We start from the raw sequence: 13,763 nt of genomic DNA, 5'->3' as shown, positions 1-13,763 counted from the left end.
TAATATTCCATTGGACATCCATGCATTTTGTTTATCATTCATCAGCTGACAGACACTTGGACTGTTTCTATCTCTAGGCTATTGTAACTAGTGTTACTTTGAACATATGTGTACAAGTTTTTACTTGAATAAATAGATAGTTTTCTTAATGCAAGCCTTCCTTAACCTTATATGAGGGAAAGCAAAGAAGATACGTTAAGGAAGGGACTAGAAATAAAATTAACATTTAAATATGAAATTAATAATATTTAAAGTCTTAATTAGTAATAAGAATTAATATTTAAATTGATAATATTTAACATATTTTTCTCATATATCATTAAAATTCTAAAGTAGACAACCACTTTATAGACCAGGAATCTGTGGCCAGATGGTTAGATAACTTGTCCATGGTTGCACACCAGAGACCCCAGGTTTTTCTAACCCCACCATGCCATTTTGACTACCTCACTCATCAAACTAGCCCTGGAGGTGAGAGAATGGACGAGAGGTACACTGCCTTGACAAGGAATTCTTACCAGACTTGGTGAGGTAATCATGCAGAAGTTAATGATACAAAAGCCTTGGCTATGTGCACAGCCCAGAGAAAGAAAGGATGGTGATAATCTGGCTTTTGGGTGTGCATACATGGATTATGAGCTGATTGCCTGAATGAATACAGCCCAGCCCCTACATCCCCACCCTGGTCCAGAGGCCCAGCTTCCCTGACACAGTGGGACCGGACATGATCCATGTCTGGAGTGGACTAAGGTGGGCTACACACCTGGGGCTGGCGGCTCGGTGCCACGGTCTCCTGTCCTCTCTGCAGAGAGTTCTTGCAGGCACTTGTCCCGCTCCTCCCACAGCGCCCGCAGCACATCGCACAGTCCAGGGAGGGCTCCGACCTGCAAGTTCAAAACCGAGAATGCTCATCATTGCAGCTACGTTGGTTCTACCCCGTAAGGACTTACTTACTGTGAGCAAGAATGGTGCTAGACAATGAATGGGACTCAAATTCAGGGAGACAAAGCCCTGCCCGCAGGAAGCTCCTAGTCCATAGTGAGGTACAGGCAGGCACTTCCAGGAAGGAGTTCAGAACAGCAATCTGCAGCTTGTCCGCTGCAAATCTTGCCCTTAAACTTATAAAGGCTTCCATCCCAACAAGCTATTTGCTCTCTGGACAACTCACTATTATTCTGTGGGACTTCATGCCTTCTACTCCAACTGTGTTTATTTTTCAGGCTTGGAAAGCTGACTGCAGGGAGGAGTTGAATGGGAGGGCTGAGGAAAAATTGTCACACAGTCCTGGCTTCCTAGCTCTTCCTAGAGTGAGTTTTCAAAGCAAGGCTTCATTCTTTCATTTGTACCTAAGACTTAAAAAATATGTGAATGAATGAACAACTAACCAGATAGCCAAATAAAACTCCCTCTTTACTTTTTACAGAGTATATGATTATAATATGACAGATTCCTTTCACATACATTGGCTTATTCAATTCTCAAAACAAAACAAAACCCTATAAAACTCTCAGCAAAATGGAAATAGAGAGAACATACTTCAACATAATAAAGGCCATATATGGCACCATATTTAATGGTGAAGAGCTAAAAGTGTTTCCCTTAGGATCAGGAACAAGACAAGAATACTCACTTTCCCCACTTTTATTAAACTCTAGGAGCCCAGCATGCGAAATCGAGCGGCCCCGCCATGCCTTGACACCCAAACCTCTCCACTCAGAGCTCCAGTGCACCGCACGCAGTCCCTGACGGCCCTGGCCTTCTCTGGCTGCTTCATGCCCCGCCCTCAGTCCCTGGAGACACCTAGGGCTGGTCCTGCCTTCTCCAGGCACCTCCCCGATTCTGCCCTGTCTCCGGAGCAATGTGGCGGCTCCAGAGGAGAGCATGGAAGCCTCCCGCCTGCTGTATTGTGCTCCTTCCCCTGGCAGGTGGGCCGCGGGGCACTCTAAGTGAGAGTTGTGGGTGGCGAAGGACTAGTGAGGGGGCACTATGGGCTCTAACCCTCACACCCCCAACACAGGATGGTCCAGCCAACTTTGGGCAACTCCCTGCTAACACCCCGTCTCCAGGGCAAGGCCCCAGCACACACGTGCAGGCAGCCTCCTGCAATTCGCATGACATTACAGAGTAATGGGCAATTTGCATATTCCTCTATTATTATATAGGATAGTATTAAAAGTCCTAGCCATAGCAATCAGACAAGAAAAAGAAATGAAGAGCATCTAAATTGGAAAGGAAGAAGTAAAATTGTCATTATTTGCAGATGACATGATATTATTAATATATAGAAAAAAGCCTAAAGACTCTACCAAAAACCTATTAAAACTGATGAGTTCAGTAAAGTAGCAGAATACAAAAGTAATAATCCAAAATTGGTTCCATTTTTACACACCAATAACAAACTATCAGAAACAGAAATTAAAAAAACAATCCTATTTATAATTGTATGAAAAATAAAATACATAGGATTAAATTTAACCAAGGAGGTAAAAGATGCATACTCAGAAAATTTTAAGACATTGAGGAAAGAAATTGAAGAAAATACAAATAAATAAAAGCTTATATTGGGCTCATGATATGAAAAATTAACATCAGTAAAATATCTATACTACCTAAAGCAATCTATAGATTAAGTGCAATTCCTATCAAGATATCAACGGTATGTCAGGGGTTAAGGAAGGGGTGAGAGTGGGAAAGAAATATGTGTGACCATAATAGAGCACCATGAGGATCCTTAGGTAATAGAAATGTTCTGTACCTTGACTGGATCACCATCAATATTATGGATGACTAATCAAACTCTTGCTCCCTGGCAAACACTAAGAGAGAAGAGGCATCGGTTGCTGTGTGCCACTGAGATTTTTGTTATGCAGCATAGCTGACTGACAGGGTGGGAAGTAGATTCTGGGGCAGCAGCAAGGTGAGTAGATAGGGAGTGAAGTTTACCCAAAGTGAGTGGCAATTTGCACTGCTGGAGACTGGAGAAAACTCTTGAAAGCAGTGGAGAAGAATAGAAATGACAGAACACCTACAATGGGAACCATCCCATCCAGGAAAAGTTCTCATCTTACATTTCTTCTTTTAAAGTTGTAATAAAAAGATATGACATTAGATATATAGTTCAGTGGCATTAGTACATTTACAATGTTGTACAACCATCACCACTATCCATTTCCAGAACTTTTTAAACATCCCAACAGAAATTCTGTCTCCATCAACCACGAACTCCCCATTGCTCCTCCACCAGCTCCTGATAACCTCTATTCTACTTCTAAATCTATTAATTTGCCTACTCTAAATCATTCATATAAATGGAATCGTACGGTATTTATTCCTTTGAGCCTGGCTTATTTCACTCTCATGTTGCAGCATCTATCAGAATTTCATTCCTTTCTAAGGCTGAGTAATATTCCATTGCATGTACATGTCACATTTTGTTCATCCAGTCATCTGTTTGTGGACACTTGAGCTGTTTACACCTTTGGCTACTGTGAACAATGCTGCTATAAACATGGGTGTACAAATATCTCTTTGAGTCTCTGTTTCAATTCTTTTGGGGATATGCCCAGAAGTGAAATTGCTTGATCATGTCTACTTTTTTTCCCCTATGTTTACTTTTTTAAGGAATCACCAAACTGTTGCCACAGCAGCTATACCATTTTACATTCCCACTAGCAGTGCACAAGGGTTTCAATTTTCAACATCTTCACCTCCCCAGGTTATTTTTCTGTGTTATTAACAGCCCACAACTCTTTTACCCTTGATCCTACCATTAAAATTTAATAAGTCAAGATAAATTCTGTGCAGTGGTATTCCAACTAAAGAAATGTGTGGTGTTCCTTGAGGTGTGGCAGCAACAGTATTCTCCTGCAAAGACAGCCCACGGTTTCCTGATGGTGACCAATGGTGGCGGAAAGAGGACCTCAGAGTTGCTGGGAGTGGCAGGCAAGATGGTGTGTTCAATGGAGCAACCACTTGGTAGATGCCTGGATTGGAGAATGCATGGGAAGAAGCCCCTTTATGATCTAAATTAAGTGCCAGAGGGGAAGGAGAAATGGATATTTAGCAGCCATGTGTATATGCATATACCAGTAATTTTATATACTTATTAGATTTAAAAGAAATATAATTTTACTTAAAATTTGCAGAATTGCTAAAATTTATTTTAAAATTTCCTCAAAATAAGTGCTACTAGGCCTTAATTGCTCTTTTTAAACCATTTTAAAAATAATCCTTTATTGTTGAAAGTATTTGTCCCCTTTTTTCCTTCATTGACCCCCTCCAGCCCGCCTTCACCCCCCACCCCAGGGCTTTACAACCCTATTGTCTGTGTCCATGGATTATGCATATGTGCATACCTGGTCTTTGGTTGATTACCTCCCACCCACCCTCCCCAGCCTTCCCTCCATGCTTCCATGTCTCTAGATCCACTCCGTTCATCTGTTTATTTTATTCATTAGATTCCACATACGAGTTAGATCATGTGATATTTATCTTTCTCTGACTGACTTATTTCGCTTAGCATAATATTCTTCAGGTCCCTTCTTGCTATCTCACAGGGAAAGAGATCCCTCTTTTTTACTGCTGCATGTTCAATGGTGTAAATGAGCCACAGCTTTTTTATCCATTCATCTACTGATGGGCACTTGGGCTGTTTCCAGATCTTAACTATTATAAATTGTGCTGCTATGTACATGGGGGTGAATACATTCTTTCTGATTTGTGCTTCAGATTTCTTAAGATATATTCCTAGAAGTGGGATCACTGAGTCAAATGGGAGTTCCTTTTTTGAGGAAACTCCATACTGTTCTCCACAGTGGCTGCACCAGTCTGCATTCCCAGCAGTGTACTAGGGTTCCCTTTTCTCCACATCCTCACCAGCACTTGCCATTTGTTGATTTCAAATCATTTTTTTAAAATATCAAGTTTGTATAAGTACTTTAAAAATTTTGCTTGCACTAGTATCAAAGTATTTCTAACGAAAAATAGCTGTTCCCTTCCCCAACCCTACCTGCTCCCGGGCAGCCACTTCCAATGCTTTTGTGCTGTTGATTCTCACTTGTATTTCCATATTTAAAAATTATATTCCTATACAGCTATTTCTTGGTGTATTAATTTAAGACATTATCCAAAACTGTCTTTTATGGGAGGTAAAGACTTACATGTTTTTCGATCTCCCCACATGTCCTTCTCTCCTCCTTGCCTTACTTACCCGCCTTTTGGCCTGATTTCTAAATGCATGACCTGTATTTCCAGTGATTTCTTTTGACTGTGAAATATGGTTCGCTGCTGAGTCTCGTCTGTAAAATGATTATGTCTCTTCTTGTACATGTTGTCTTTCCTGCGGTCAATACTACTTTGGGTTTCATTTGATTAGTTTTCTATGTACGGCTAAATTACAAGTACTCCCACCGGTCTGTGAGCCGTCTACCGCGTTCTGTTTCACCTCTGGAGACCGCTCCCCTCTCCCTCTCTGTCTCTCCCTCTTGCTTCAGTCTGGCCTGATACCTGGCCGTGGCTTGGGGTATCCTCCCCCCATCTCTCCTGGCAGGAGCTCTTTTCTTATATCCTATGTCTTTTTCTGGCTTTGCTTTCTTTTTTGGTAGAAACACATTCTCCGGTAACATCCTAAGAAAGCATACACAGGAGGCAAACTTTTGGATCTTGCCTGAGAGAATATCAGGCTGAAAATAACTTTTCTTCCAAATTTTCAAGGCTTTCACCCTTCTCTCTTCTGTGTTGTTAAGAAATTTATTTCTGATTCCAAATCTTTTGTATATGGCTTTTTTTCTTTTCTTTCTAGAAATATTTAGGATTTTTCTTTGTTTTTAGTTATGTTAAAACTTCATGAGGAAATGGTTTCTTTTTTACTTATTAGTTAGATATTCAATGGGCATTTCTATCTGAAGATTTGTGTTCTTTGTTTCTGGGAATTTAAAAAATATTGTTATTTATTTGATTTCCCATCCTCTTCTCTATCCTGCCTTCCTGGGATCCATGTAGCTTGAACAGTGAACAGCCTGGATGGACCCTCTAATCTTCACCTTTCTCTACGCTTCCACCGTTTTATCTACATAATCCTTCTGTCTAATCCTTCATAAGTTTAATTTCCCAACAGGCTTTCTTTGATTCCTTTTCCATGGCATCCTTTGTTCCACACCTCCTCTTCGTGGCTCCAGCACCCTTTTTCAAAATCTTTAAAAGAGCACGATACTGGCTCTTGTCTTGTGTTTGAAGTTTTTCCTCCTCTCTGCATGGTCTGTTTCCTCTCAGTTCCTCTCCTCAGTTGTTGGCTTCCATGTTGGAGGCCCCTCGGTGTCATATTTAGGCCTGAGACATTAAGTGGCCTTTGGAACCACTGTGGGCCTGAACCCTTAGTTGAGTGGTGGCCTCCTCTGAAAGTAACCACATGGGGAAGGACCGCGTTGCCAGCTATGGAGGGTTTCTCCCCCGTGCCTGGGCCTCTCCTGGGTGCTGCAGGCCAGACAGTTTCTCATCAATGCCCTCGACACCCCTGCAGGCAGTTAGGTTCTTCTTCCCTATGGCCCCCACTCCTTCAGGCGCTTTCCATTTCCCAGAGATTTCTTGAAATCTCTGCTTCCTCGTCTCGTGTCTTCTGATCCCTTTATTGTCACTTTTTAAAAAATATATGTTTTTAGTGACTTCAGAGAGAGGGAGAGGGAGATAGAAACATCAATGATGACAAAGAATTGTTGATTGGTTGCCTCCTGTACTCCCTACTGGGCATAGAGCCTGAAACCTAAGCATGGATGAACACATGTGGTTGATCTGCCATTTTAAACTGGATGTCCTAATGTGGCACTGTGATATAATAAAATATATATATTTGGTCTTTGTTCCTGGTTCCTGACACAGTGCTCCCAAAATCTTATCATTTTCTTTTTTAAGAAAATATATTTTTATTAATTTCAGAGAGAAAAGGAGAGGGAGAGAAAGGTAGAAACATCAATGATGAGAGAGAATCATTGATCGACTGTCTCATGCATGCCCCCTGCTGGGGAACAAGTCCACAATCCAAGCATGTGCCCATGACAGGAATAGAATCAAAGGCCCAGTATGCAGAGAGAAGGCTCTCTACCACCTGGACTGGACAGACCTGGGCAAGTTGATCAGCTGATGGAAAAGCCAGTCACGAAGAAGGTGATAAACACAGAGCACAATGGCTGCATTGTGTCATCTCACAACAGAAGCAGCTAAGGTGGCAGAGGCAGGGGGCAGGAGCACAGGCGTAGGGACTGGCCCTGGGCAGGAGCAGAGCCTCTCTTTCACTCAGATGATGCTATAACTGGAATGTTTGTGTCTCCCTGAAATTCGTATATTGAAGTTCTAACACTGAGAATGGCTATATTCAGAGATGGGACCTATAAGGAGGTAATTAAGGTTAAATGAGGTCATATGAATGGGGCCCTGATTTGATAGGATTTGTGTCCTAAGAGAAGCAGAGAGCTCACTCCTGTCTGTAGCTGCTCAAAGGAAAGGCCATATGAGCACAAAGCAGCAATCTGCAAGCCAGGAGTCAAGCTCTCACCAGAACCCCACCATGCTCTTCCAGTGTCCAGAACTGTGAGAAAGAGTGTCTGTTTCAGCCCTCTAGTCCGTGGTATTTGTTACGGCAGCCCAAGCTGACTGAGGAAGCTAAGAAGGAAGAGAACGGGCGGTATAATTTAGGCATACTTATAAGATATTGGTCAGAGGAAGTTCATCCACATAGTCTAGACCAGTGGTCAGCAAACTCAGTCAACAGAGTGGCAAACTACGACTCCTGAGCTGCAAGTGGCTAGCAAGCCGCAGTTTGCCAACCACTGGTCTAGGCCAAGCATGTCAAACTCGCTGTCCGTTGCTGCATGTGGCCCACAACGAATATTTTTGTGGCCCAGCCAATCTTACAAAATGTATGTAAGAAACATTTTAATAAAAATTTTGAAACTTAATTTTTACAATAACCTGTTATGCATAATTATGAATAACGAACTACAACGTTCGCTAATGACTTATAATCGTGTTGCATTCATTTCCCTTACATGCCTTACTTGCAGGCACACCATTTCTCTACACTAATGTCAGCAGTGAATATTTTAGAAGCCGATAGCCCCATCATTAGTCTTGGACTGACTTGTTTGGAAGGTTTGCTTTTGAAAAATAAGAAAAATACATTTATTTGTGTTAAGCTAATTAATTTGTGCAGTTATTCAGTATCTGGTAAGTTAATGTTCAGAAAACACATTAATTTTTATTAAAATGTTCTATTATTTTATGTTAATGATTACTTATTTATTCAGCCCTTTGTATTCAGCATGTCTCTATTGAATAAACCTATGTTTCTATGAAAATTGAAGCTTTTATTTTTTTAAAAGCCGACATAAACTTCAACCTTGCTAATTTGGCTCCTGTTAGCCTTTGAGTTTGACATGCTTGGTCTAGAGTCAGACTTTCAATTCCAATAATTACAGGCTGTTGTTGTTCCTTGTGATTAAGCCCTACTCTAGACTCTCAGGAAGTGGGAGGCCAGCCTGTGTGTTGAAGAGGAAAGGGGAGGTGACAAGGTCAGAATTTGAAAAGACACATAGACACCACCTCTGAGAGCCAGGGGTGAGGGAGCTGACGCTGGACGTGTGGGGGTTCTGAAGATGTGGGGAACTCAGGGTCCTGGCAGCACGTGAGCTGATTGCAGAAGGCCATCAACCAGGGGCGTTCCTTTCCCAAGCCCCTTGGAGTCTGTCAGCCACAGAACGGTGAGGCTGGGCGGGCCCAGGACACTCTCATTCTCTCAGGTCCACACAAAGGCTGCACAGTCCTCTGTTTGTAATGTAAGCACGTAGATAGGATCTTGTGTTGTGGCTTTTACCTTGGGCTGCAGGCTGTCCCAGAGCCTGAGTGAAGGTCAGTGGTGAGAAACCCCAGCTTGCTAAGGGCAGGGAAGCAGGGACCAAATCAGGGGTCACTGGAGGCAGCCAATCTGGTCATGGAGCTCTAGTTCTGAATGTTAAATCTGAGCTTTCCACAGGAGTGCCAGGAAGAGGGCTGTGCCCTCCCTGGCCACGGAAGGTAACGATGGGGTGAGGCCACAGGGACAGAGAGGAGGGAGAGGAGACCCAAAAAGGTGATGCCGAGGCCAAGAGCACTCCCCTAAACAGTCTGGACTCCCCTAAATCAAACTCCTGCTTGTTTGATTTGGTGACCCCAAGCTCCTCTCTGGCTCCCTCAATAAAATGTTGTTTGTGTTTCAATATTATATTTTATAAAACAACTAGAGGCCCAATGCACAAAATTAGTGCAACAGTAGGCCTTTCTTCCCCCTGCTGCCAGCCCCGGCTTCCCTCTGGCACCCAGGACCCAGCTTCCCTCCTCTGGCTACTGGCAGGTACCCAGGGCCTGGGCTTCCCTCTAAGCCCTGGCTTTCTCCAGAAGGATGACCAGAAGGACATCTGACCTAATTAGCATATTATGCTTTTATTGTTACAGATTAGATTAAACTGAGTTTAATGTCATTTTGAGGCTGGGGAAGGAATTGCACAACAGCTCCTTGGGCACCAGCACGCAGAGCAGCCTCTCGGTGGGAGCAGACACAAGCGCTGGTTCGGACACTGTGAGTCCTCCCACCTCGTCCAGAGGGCCGACCTCAGCAAGTGGCTTCAGTGTCCTCGCTGCCTGGCCTGGGGTTCTAGTGCTGGAAGTGAGAATTAAATGAGGGAGATGGGGAGGACTTAGCACACTACCTAGTGTGAAATAAGTGCCAACCAGGGAAGCCTTTACCAGCATCTTCATTCACATTAACTTTAGGGAGAGTGAAAATCTTAACAGAAATCTACAATACTTCCTCAGAGATTCAGAAAGTGATTCGTCAGATATACAAATCCCAGGTCCTTCCTCGGAAGCGTTGTCCCTAGCCAACTCTCAGGTGGCCTTGGCAGGCTTTCCTAAAACCCTGCTCCCAGAGCCCACAGAGCGGTCAGCCTCCGGGGCCAGGCGCACCACAGGAGGAGGCAGGGACCCCAGTCCCTGGGGACCCCCATATTATCTCAAGAATAAGCTGGGGCGGGGGGGGGGGAGGTGAGAGCCCTCACTTGGTTCAAGTATTCAGTGTGCCAGAACCACACGTGGAGTTTTTATGTTTCTGAGCTGTCAGCTGAGGAGGGATGGATTGAGGAGGGAAAGTGGGAAGGGAAGGTGTGAAAGGCCTGCTGAAGCCTTTCCCCCCAGGCTTCGAAATGGATCCAGTAGGTGTTCCTGCTTCTGTCCTCCAACTCAGATTGCCTGTCACCGACCCCACCGCCCGGAGTCCAACATGCAAGTGACACCTGCGATTATTGCTGTCAATGCATCGCCCCTGAAACCTGACAGCGGTAAGGCATGGTTCTCGGCCAGGGCAGCTTTGCCCTCCCCGTCTCCCAGGGGCATTTGGAAATGTTGTCACAACGTGGAGAGATGTTTCTATGGGTAGAGGCCAGGGCTGTGCTAAGCATCACACAATGCACAGGACGCACAACAAAGAATTATCCAACTCCCCTCTCTCCGCCCACTGTCCCTGCCCCATCATTCAGCCCATGCCAAGGGAGGGCACAGCTCTCTTTCTGGCACCCCATGCTGAAATCCCAGGTCAATGACCCAAGAATACAGTGTCAAAGTTTAGAAACTGTGATTGAAGGAACAAGGAGTCCCCCACCCACTTAACTCACTTAGATTATCAAATTGGCAGTTTGCCATGTGCCCTGGATTAAACACCCACCCTGAATGACTAATTCCCTTTGCCTGCTACATTTATGTGCAAGTTTGTAAGCAGTGATTGCTTTCAAGATGTCATTCTTCATTACTTGTTGCTGTATGAAACTGCCACAAGACACTCCCTGTGGATATCATCATTTCACTCACTCATTCATTCATTCATTCATTCAGTACAAATCACCGAGCTCCCTCTCTGTGATGGGGTCTGGGGATAAAGGGTGAAGAAAACTAAGTGCTCAGGTTCAGAATGCCCGTGCTGGAGAGGAGGAGGACAGCTGTGCTGGTGATGATCACAGTGCTGTCCTCACGGGAGAGGTACATGGGAGCGGGGAGGCAAAGGGAGGCGCGGTCAGGGTTTCCTGCGGCAATCACTTCTTGGTTTCCATTTGCAAAGTTCCCTCTTGGCACCTCTGGAAAGGCCAGGGACAAGCAATTTGGCCTTAACGACCTCCCATTAGAAAGGTGCCTGTGCTCTCATTCAGAAGAGAGACCCAAATGAATAAAAAATTATTTGAATACCCTTACATTTCAAAATCAAGTACCTGACCACTCAGTCACACAGAAGAAAAATGGAATTTCATAGGCTGGGAAGTACACCAATCAATGTACGTTAATTCCACTCTTATTTTGTAAAGGAGTTCTCTACCAAGAAGTTCTCTGCCTGAGGGCTGGATAAGCCCATAAAATACCAGAGGGCCAACACTTCCAGGGAACTATCAGGTAACAATACTAGCCAGTAGCAGCGAGCGGAGGAAAATGACATGTAAGGACAGGGATGTAATCAGCCGAGCCCTGAGTGGTTCTGGTCCCAGTTCTACCACTAACTTGAAGGTCTGGGGCAGGTCCCTTCTCTCTGCTGCCTCAGTTTGCTCATCTGTAAAGTGAGGGAATTGGGCCAGAGCATAATGAAGCACCCTCCCAAGGTACACTGAATACTTGAACCAAGTGAGGGCTCTCACCCCCCCCCCCCCCCCCCCCCGCCGCCCCAGCTTATTCTTGAGATAATATGGGAGTCCCCTTGAGATGAAAATGTGGGTTGAGCCTCAGACTTGATTTTGGGGGATAACCTCAACGTTACTGCAAACACTTAAGAAGGAGGCCGGGAGGGTCACAGAGAGGAAGCCAGAGGCCTCTCCCACCCCTGGGCGCGGCACAACAACACACTGGTGGGCTGTTTTTGGCTCTGAATTTCCCCCAAGGCCCCAGGTGGCTTTCCCCCCAAATCGGGAGTTCAGACTAATGAGTGGGTGCTGTTGCTCTAGCTGAGGCTCCAGGTTACCAGGGAGATGGGGACAAAATCCCCAAATTCCGCTCTTACCAACTACTGCTTCTGGGATGCCATGGACCTGCCGGAAAGATGGCAGCTACCGCCTGTCAGCACTCCCACCACGCAGGGGGCTGAGGTTTTCCTTAAGACCGAGCAGGAGAGGATCACAAGAGGGCAAGGTCATTGGACACCAGCGAGGACTTGGCCAGGACGGAGGTTAGAGAGTCTCGGTGGGGTCCCCAGGTGCAATCCCTGGGAATTTCTTGGGACAGATGCCGTGGAGGCCAGTCTGGAATGCTGGTGGAAAGAAATAGCTCTGAAATCTGCCCCCCTCGCCCCTACCTCTACCCCTCCGCCTCCCCATTCCATCCACCAGCCTGGGTGCAGCCACTCTCTCCTTCACCAACCCCACAGGGAGAGCCTGCCGTTCCCAGGAGTTTCCGTGGGAAAGAACAACCAGCCACCCGCTCTGCCGCCTTCTCCCTTCTCTCCAGCTCCTCCCTGGACCTGGTTTGGGGAGAGCAGCTGCTCCCAGAGGTCCCCCAGGCACGCAGACATTAGGGAGCCGAATCCCCAGGAGAGGGGCCGGGAGCTGCCAACGGCCCCGTCTCAGCCCCGGAAGCTGCCTTTCTGAGCTTCTGAGGTTTTCCCGCCCGCAGCCTGGTGTGAGCGAAAATGTCAAGGCTTTGGGCAGACTGACGTGGCTTCCAATTGTCTTCACTTGGGGCAGTGCTTTTGGTCTTTCCAATTCTCCGTTTCCTTGTCTGGAAAGTGAGGTGATATATCAACCTCGTCAGGAGGCTGTGAGAGTTCAGTAAAATAACGGAAGCCAAGCGCCCAGCCCACAATAGCACCGCGGGGCGCGCGCGGGAATCTTCCTCCAGAGGTCCTCCGGCAGGGGTGAGTCGGGGCAGGGGCTCATCCGAGCGCTCTCCTCCTGGCGCACACTTTGTATTTTGAGGGGAAGATCTGGGAATCCCCCGCTCCCACCACCCCGCCTGCACCCCAATAGGCCCGCGGACGGGCGCGGTACTCACGGTGTGCGCGGCGCCGGCGAGCAGCAGCCACAGCGCCAGCCCGGGGCGCATGGTGCGGGCGGCTCCGCAGCCGGAGCCCCGACGGCCGTCTCCCCGCGCTCCGCCCGCGCCGAGCTCAGCGCGCTCCGCAGGGTCCCGGGTCCGGGCCAGCAGCCGCGCCCCGAGGGGGCATGGCGGGCCCCGCAGCCCGCGGAAGCCGGAGCTGGGGAGGTGGCGGCGCGCTAAGCTGCTCGGCCCATTGATAAGGACGCGCTGCCCGCGCTCCTCCGCCTGGCAGCCTGGCGGGGGCCGGCACCGGGCGGGCAGGGGAGGAGGCGGAGAGTGGGAGGGAGGGAGGGTGAGGGCCCGGAGCCGGCTCCCGCAGGCTGGGCCAGGGCGGAGGAGACCGGGAGAGGGCACGATGGCTTAGCAACACCCCCAGTTCCGGAAAGAGCGATCGGCCCAGCCACAACCTTACTGCGCAGGAATGAGCAGCCCAGCCACCTTCAGGACCGCATCCTCCTCCTAAGGACACCTGTGACGGCCCGCCTGCGGGGAGCAGGCTGTGCCGGGCCCTGGGACAGCAGGGCTGCCAGTGGCTATTGCATTGCGGCCCTGGGATAGTGACCTTGCATTTGATTTCTGGGTCTCACTTTACTTTCCTTCACTATTAAAGCGACACTGGCCCGGCCTGGAAAGAAGCCTTTGATGTCAGGTGCACCAAGGAGGACCCTGTGGGC

At 47.1% G+C, this 13,763-nt stretch overlaps 1 protein-coding gene across 3 annotated transcripts in view; it reads right to left on the bottom strand.

Annotated features, from left to right (window-relative positions):
* Window positions 1–13,318, bottom strand: part of SCTR (secretin receptor) — a 60,936-nt gene extending 47,618 nt beyond the window's left edge. Inside the window, exons 1-2 of one of the 3 annotated variants that reach the window (XM_084892229.1) lie at window positions 13,045–13,318; window positions 764–884 (exon numbers count right to left, since the gene is read on the bottom strand). In XM_084892229.1, coding sequence (XP_084748355.1) covers window positions 764–884; window positions 13,045–13,095 — 172 coding nt within the window. In that variant the 5' untranslated portion in view covers window positions 13,096–13,318. The remainder of the gene's footprint in view (window positions 1–763; window positions 885–13,044) is intronic. The other 2 variants (XM_084892228.1, XM_084892230.1) reach the window with 2 other exon arrangements.
* Window positions 13,319–13,763: the final 445 nt, after the last annotated feature.

The sequence above is a fragment of the Pipistrellus hanaki genome, assembly GCF_964339955.1.
Source record: "Pipistrellus hanaki genome assembly, chromosome: 8".
Taxonomy (NCBI): Eukaryota; Metazoa; Chordata; class Mammalia; order Chiroptera; family Vespertilionidae; genus Pipistrellus; species Pipistrellus hanaki.
Note: the sequence above shows the minus strand (reverse complement) of the source record. Positions and strands in the feature narration are given on the sequence as shown.